Consider the following 7,431-nt stretch of genomic DNA (forward strand, 5'->3'; position numbering starts at 1 on the left):
ACAATCGAGCTGCTGTATAAATGTTTTGCTGAAGGTACATCATGCTATCTGATATTCCCACTTTCTCCCTCCCAGCTTCCCGACTGCAGTATAGCATGCCAGCAACTCGCATTAGAATTGCAGAATCATAGAATCACAGGATGGTTTGGGCTGGAAAGGACCTTAACGTTCATCTGGCGACACTCCTTGCCTTGGGCTGATTGTCCCCCACCAGATCAGGGTGCCCAGGACCCCGTTGAGCCTGGCCCTGAATGCCTCCAGGGATGTGGCACCCACGGCTTGTCTGAGCAGCACTGCCAGGGCCTCACTGCCTTCTAACAATTTCCTCCTTACATCTAACTCAAATCTCCCCTCTTTTAGTTTAAAGCCATTCCCACTTGTCCTATCTCTATCTCCCTTCTATTAATAAGCTCCCTTCGAGTACTGACAGGCCGCAATGAGGTCTCCCCACAGCCTTCTCTTCTCCACGCTGACTGACCCCAGCTCCCTCAGCCTCAGTGGTGAGGAGCACCATTCCCATGAGCTGGTGACCCTCTTCCAGATCTGCTCCAGCAGGATTAAAGGATCTGCTCTTCTAACCCAGCTCCTCCTGTTACAGAAGGGATGGTGTGAGCTGACCAGCTCCAGTGAAGCCATCAGATGGGAAGTTTCAACTACAGCACTGCGGGGAGCACCATCTCATGAAGTCAAACTGCAGAACTCACTGCTACTGAAGCTGTGATTACTGGTGACATTGTTTTTTTTAAAAAAGTCTAATTGTTGTTAACATCATGATACACGTTCAGCTTCCATCTCTAAAAGTCCAGCAGCCTTTGACTACCAGAAGGTGTGATGCTGCATGCAGCACACTTGTTTCCTCATATCCCTTGCTAAGCATCAGAGGCCAGGGCATGAGGTAAGAGAGCTGGGAGGGCTTTGCTCAGGCTCACCATAGCAGTTCCTACACTTCTCATCTGGCCAGACTTGTTCAATAAAGAACGAGGCAGACTTGGGGCTGAGTGTGTCTTGAGATTATAACATCAGCTATATATATCAGATCATAACATCAGCAGCCTCTATGAAAATCAGGGAGCTACCAGCCCAGGCCTTCTGGTGTATCCCAGCTGCATGGGGGGAGGATCAAGAAGGTCTCAGTAGGAAAGGCACACCTGTCCTGCAGTGACTCCAGTATGACTTCACCCACTGTGCCAGATTTGGTTTTTATTAAATTTCCAGGGAGTCCACGGCTGAGATTTGACCAGTTAGCCAAGGAAGGGAGATGGTGGGCTCCTCTCCTGTAAAATCCCATTCATGAGCAGTCACAAATGACTTGGCTAGTCCAAATCCAGGTACACAAGCAGCAACTGGCATTGGAAAAGCAAAAGAGATCTGACTGTGCATCCTTAGTTGTTATCCTACCGTTATCCGTGGCAGACTCTTTCACCTTGAGGTGCAAAATGCTTATGTGGGCTTTGATCTCACTGACATTCAAGAGTGCTGAGAACAGTCAATATTGCCAGCTGGATGGAAAGAAGATTTCTAAATACCCTTGAGTAACCCAAGTTGCTCTTTCACTGGAAATGATGTCTCATTCTTTAGCTCAGCAAGAGGCCAGCAGTGAGCCTAATGTGTAACAGGCCTGGCAATATTTAGACACTTTAAACTCAGGCTGAGAGGTTCACTTCTAATGAAAGTGATTTTTCTCCCACACGAGCCAGCAATGATGCCAACCCAAGATTTGATGTGACAATCTGAGAAACCAAGAGCAAGCAGTATTTGGACATACCCAGTGTCTTTCAGCAGCGTTGCCTCAGTTGTTAGAACAAACTGGTGGACAGTTCCATAGACAAAAGCCACCTCCATCACAGCTCTGTGCTCTGCAAAGAGAAAAGCACGACTAATTCACTGCTGCAGCTCACTCCAGAGCTCCCCTTTACACCTTTCTATTCTCCATTTGCAAGATTCTTTCAAAAACTCTCTTCCATCTTAGAAAAAAAAGGGCTCCAGGAGAGCAAAGGTGAAAAATAGTTCATACCTGCTGTTCCAGTAGCTGGTACATATGCGAAGACCATGTTTGATTTCCCTTTCAGTGCATTTTCTATGTTCTGAAGATCCGTCGGTGTTTCAACATACTTAACTTCATTAAACAGCAGGGCACTGAGAAGCCAAAAAACTCGTTACCAACTGTTTTCTTTTAGGAGAAAATATGCAGCTACATAAGCATGACTGGAAAAAAATACAGAGGAAAAGCTCCAGCTTCTTACTTGCAGATGCAAGACTAACAGCCAAACACAGCTGGCCAGATGTGTACTGGTGAGCCATCATTTGGAGGACACAGATTTAACAGGGCCAAACCAGACCAAAGTGAGAAGCCAAGCCTTCTGCTTGGCTGAAAGCAGCCTCAGGAATATGTGGAGTTTCTATTTATGCAGAACTTTCTATCAACAAGTAAAAATAAGCAATAAATGATTTCACAGAGATCAATCTTGTCCATACTCACAAAAGAACATTAGCAACAATGGAGTTCACATCAAACAAGGCGTCAGTAGGGAATTCTCTGATCAGAACGTTACCTCTGGGGAGGGAAGAAAGAGTGTCACCAAAGAAACCACGCAGGATTAGCTATACATACTAAACTCATTCCTGCTGCGTAGAACAACTCCTGGTATCTGCTGGGGAAAAAATGTCAGGACTGAATTTGGGCACTTCCTAGGAGCTGCTCCTCCTCTGTCACGTACAACCATCAATGAGAACTGAGCACATCAGGTTTGCAAAAGCCCCCTACCTGATATATGGAAAGCTTCCAGCTCACAATCCATGGAGGGATCAAGAGCTAAACATTCCCACCTAAGGTAGATGAACTAATCAGACCAATAGGAAGAGCACCAAAGAATGTTTATTTCTTGGACTGGATCTGAAATTTAGCACACTGAATGCAGCCCTGAGGGACTCGGTGGTGGGAGTCCCCAGGATAGAACACTTGACAGAAGATTTGTCTGGTTGTTTCTTGTAACAGAACAGGAATGTGCTGCTAAAAAAGAACACAGGGCAGGAAAGGGGGTTTCGTGATGAGGACAAAGCATCCAATTTCCGTGTTTTGGACCTTCTAGGAAAACTTTCAATTCCAGATATGTTTGCAGACTGGGAAAAGAACTCATTGAGAGCAGCTCTGTGGAGAAGGACGTGGGGGTTCTGGTGGATGAGAGGCTGGAAGGCCAACTGCATCCTGGGCTGCATCAAAAGAGAGGTGGCAGCAGGACAGGGAGGGGATTGTGCCCCTCTGCTCTGCCCTTGTGAGGCCCCATCTGCAGTACTGCATCCAGGCCTGCAGCTCCCAGCATAGCAAAGACATGGAGCTGTTGGAGAAGGTCCAGAGGAGAGCCACAAAGGTACTCAGAGGCCTAGAACACCTCTCCTATGAAGAAAGGCTGAAGGAGCTGGGCTTGTTCAGCCTGGGGAAGAGAAGGCTCTGGGGAGACCTCATTGCAGCCTTCCAGTACTTAAGGAGAGCTTATAAACAAAAGGGAGACTGACTTTTTACACAGGCAGTTAGCAATAGGACAAGGGGGAATGGTTTTAAACCTTCCTTTTAAGAAGAGATTTAAATTGAATGTTAGGAGGCAACTTTTTCCTCAGAGGGCAGTAAAGCCCTGGCACAGCTGCCCAATCCCTGGAGGCATTCAAAGCCAGGCTGGATGGGGCCCTGAGCAGCCTGGTCTGGTGGGTGGCAATCAGCCCACGGCAGGGGTTGGAGCTGGGTGAGTTTTAAAGTTCCTTCCAACCCAACCATTCTGGGACTCTATGATACTACAAACGTTTTCCTGAACTCTCTATGCCACTGCTATCCTCATGGCTCCTCTCTTCCTATGCAGACATCTCTACTCCCTCTTAGCATTTCATCCAAACCTTTGTACTTAAAAGCAATCACATGTGGAGGTCAGACAGCTCCCCCTTACCTGAACAGGTAGGCTTTCCTTAACGCATTCTCTTTTCCACAGTATCTTGAGACATCCTCTTTGGGACACTTGACCTAGACATTAAAAGCATGTCATCAGTCACTCACCTCCACAAATGATGACAAACACACAGCACCACAGCTTTCTCCCATTCCAGAATGTAAGTACTAGCCTTTTCAAACCTGCCCAGGATAGAAAATACAATCACACAGTAAGATGAACAGAGTCCAGTGGTGCGGACTGGAATTTGTATTTCAGTTCCTCAGCCCTTAATTTGGGTCAGACAGCATTAAGAGATCTTGTGATCTGCCAAGTACATTCAAAGGGACAGACCACTACTTGCTTATTGAACTCAGTTTGTACCTGGAGGCAATGAAATACACACACACACACACACATATAAAAATACTTCTTACAAAATCTAACTGTACTTGCCCACATTTATAGTCTGCTCTCCTAAATCTGCATAAGGTTTCACTAAAAAAAAAAAATCTGTTCAGCATTTACTGCACTGTATGGAAAGGAAGTGATCTGATCCCATCCAACACTCTTCATAGCTCAACCTTCTTCTCTCCTAGTGCACAAGCAAGACTGAGTTGTGAAGGTCTCATACTCTGGGTGTATCAGCAGGCTCTCTTGTGTAACACAGTGGGGATCATACTCTTCCCTGTACCATGTTTAAGGTACACAGCAATAACCATGCAACACCACACATGACATACTTGGGAAATCAGATTAGACGAGCCAGCCACGCTCGATACATGAGGCTTCCCACAGCAAAGGCCAATTTTCAAGAAAAATCTGAGGAGTTAAATATTCCTCACATCCATGGATGCTAATCATGGAGTGTGGACAACATAAAGTCTTCCTCAGATAAAGGAATCTGCCCCTGCCCCACAGGCAGAAGGTGTGACACAACCCACAACAAGAAGATGTGATGCTTTTGATTCATCAGCTGTGGCCAAGGCAAGGGAAAAAATTGGATGCTTTGCTGCAGCCAGAACCCACTTTCTTGTGGGGTCCCTCTACTTTCCATCACCCAAGGTAGGTGCAGACAATTTCTGTCAACCCCACAGTCAGCCCTGCAGAAATACTCTGTCCCACTCCTTGTTCTTGTTCACCTTCACCACTGAAATGCCATAGTCGTGCAGAGCCTCAACCGAGTTTTCAATCTGTTCCAAGAAGGGCTGGGCACCAGGAGAAACTGAAACACCAAAAAAAGCTGGTTTTAGTCCCTTCCCATTACAGACAAGGAAGCGAAAGAGCAGAACAACCCTTTTCTCTCTGGCAATGTTAGCCTTTCTGGGAGTATTTCACTCCCTGGTCAGACCAGGATCACAGTCTGCCTGTGACAAGGGGAAGGATGGGCATCAGTGTAGATATCCCTTATGAATGATCTTTAAATTCAGATGGACTGGAGTCCTCCAAGCCACTATAACTTCCAAGATGCCAGAGATCCCTAAGCAGCATGACATCCTTTGCTCTGTGCTGCAGGACACACTGCAAAGCACTACAGCTGCACTGAGCAGCAGTGAGGATGCTCAAGGATGCTGCATGCAGGCTTTTGCAGGTGCCACTAGTAACTGCTCATGTCCCCTGTTACTGCCTGCAGGGCACTGTCTGTGCTCTGGCATGGTAACAGCATGCTGAGGTCCCCTAGCAAACATGATCAGGACATTCGTGCAGGCCTGAGCAGGAACAAATAGGGAGCTGCAGCATGCTGAAGGTGGAGCTGTGTGAAGGGATTTGGCTGGGAGCTGGCCGAAGGAAGACAGGACTGGAAGTGGTTTTGTTAGATGCGCATCGTTCTGCTGGGCAGCAAGTCCTCACAGGGTCCTCAAGAGTATCCTGCTGCCATGCAGTGATACAGCACTCATAATGTGGCCCTGCTCTTACTCAGAATAAGGTGTTTAAGAAACAAAACTGACTGTGGGCAATAGCACGAACGCCTGCAGGCTGCCCACTTTCCTTTCTGACACACCCAGCCTGCCCCTCAGTACTGATGTGGGAGCTGTGTTGGTGTCTCTGCCCACATCTCTGGAAAACCACACATGGGGGGCATGGAGGAGCAGAACAAGAAAGGCAGAGTAATAGATCTCCTTGTAATTACTCTGGGAGGTGCTCTGCAAAAGAAATACAGCCCATTTCAGGGAGCAGCTCCTTACAGGGCATCTGGAAGATTAACGAAAAGGCTTGAAGGAGTGTGTCTAGGGACACAAGCAGGAAAGATCTCAGCCCCAGACACCTTTGTCTATAAGGACTACTCAGGAGCTGTGCAAACATAGATTTGCCAGTGAAGTTTGCCAGCTCTTCAAAATAGCTTTGCATTTAAAAAGTTCAGGAATTGACCCTTCATTATTCCACTTTCACACACACTCTAACATGAGTCTTCCCTGAAAACCCAGGCTCACGTAAATGCATGCTATTGAATACATACCAGTATGGCTGAAATAAGCCAAGGAAGCCTTGCTAGCTTGCAAGCCACTGAAATACTCGTGGGGGCTCAACTCCTGCAGCAGACTTGCACTTCCCAGCATTGGAATGGAGACAGCACAGAAGAGCAGGAAAGAGAAGGAAGAAACCCATCTGTCCTCCTGAGCTGACATGGTTATTATCAGCTACAGGCATAGAAGAGCCACAACTGGAAAACAAACAGATATACAAAACATAAATATATATATATGCACACACGTAACATGTATATGAACATGTATATGGATGTTTTCTGTTCAGATAGGTGGAGCATGACTGTAATTTACAAACCAAATGGCAGAGGGGTTTGTCCAGACTGCTCTGTGTCATGCCTTGCTCAATCCCTCCTTACTTTTTTCTGTCACCAGTGACACTGGAGCAAAATCTATGACACACACCAGGCTGCAGGACAGGCCTGGCAGCCTCCCTCCCACTCCAGGATCCTACATGGAGATGTCTGGGAGGAAAGCCAAGAAAAGTTGTGAGATGCCTGAGAGAATGAAGCCAAGACCAAGTGTGCAAGCCAGCCGCCAGGCTTCACCAGCAGCGTTCCCCAAGGTGCCTTGCCGCAGCTGTGTAATTCCTCCCACTTGGATTAAAGGGCTATGGAGAGATATGGACAACAAGCTCTGACTACAGGATGAAAAAACAACTTCTTGCCTCCTAATTCCCCAGTTTAATACCAAGCTGTCTTGCAGCCCGCTCTTTGGCTACCCATCGTTGCTGCTGAGCATGCAAGAGCAAGGCTGGTTCCTGGTCAACAATGAGACAAAGCTGGAATTCAAGCCTCGAAGAAGCTGTTTGCTTTGCATTATGAGCTGCAGCTGTTTTCCTTAACAAATGTCCCTGTGTACATGGGCTATTATTCCTTCCAGTGCTGCGTCAGATGCTGTAAGCTTGTTATTGCTGCTCTGTTATGAACCCAAAGTCAGATGCTCAAAAACAAGCAGGCAAAGTCCCTCTGCCTTGCTCCGAGAGCAGGCAACAAAGCAAGGCATGCTCCACCTTCAAAGGCCTCCTTCTC

General features: G+C 47.0%; 1 protein-coding gene across 1 annotated transcript in view; it reads right to left on the reverse strand.

Moving 5' to 3' along the window:
- Window positions 1-6,541, reverse strand: part of TXNDC16 (thioredoxin domain containing 16) — a gene marked incomplete at both ends in the record, with an annotated part of 36,360 nt that extends 29,819 nt beyond the window's left edge. Inside the window, 6 exons of the mRNA XM_079537301.1 lie at window positions 1,766-1,856; window positions 2,015-2,136; window positions 2,480-2,554; window positions 3,936-4,009; window positions 5,057-5,139; window positions 6,373-6,541. Coding sequence (XP_079393427.1) covers window positions 1,766-1,856; window positions 2,015-2,136; window positions 2,480-2,554; window positions 3,936-4,009; window positions 5,057-5,139; window positions 6,373-6,541 — 614 coding nt within the window. The remainder of the gene's footprint in view (window positions 1-1,765; window positions 1,857-2,014; window positions 2,137-2,479; window positions 2,555-3,935; window positions 4,010-5,056; window positions 5,140-6,372) is intronic.
- Window positions 6,542-7,431: the final 890 nt, after the last annotated feature.

Source organism: Tetrao urogallus (assembly GCF_951394365.1).
Source record: "Tetrao urogallus genome assembly, chromosome: 6".
In the NCBI taxonomy this organism is placed as follows: Eukaryota; Metazoa; Chordata; class Aves; order Galliformes; family Phasianidae; genus Tetrao; species Tetrao urogallus.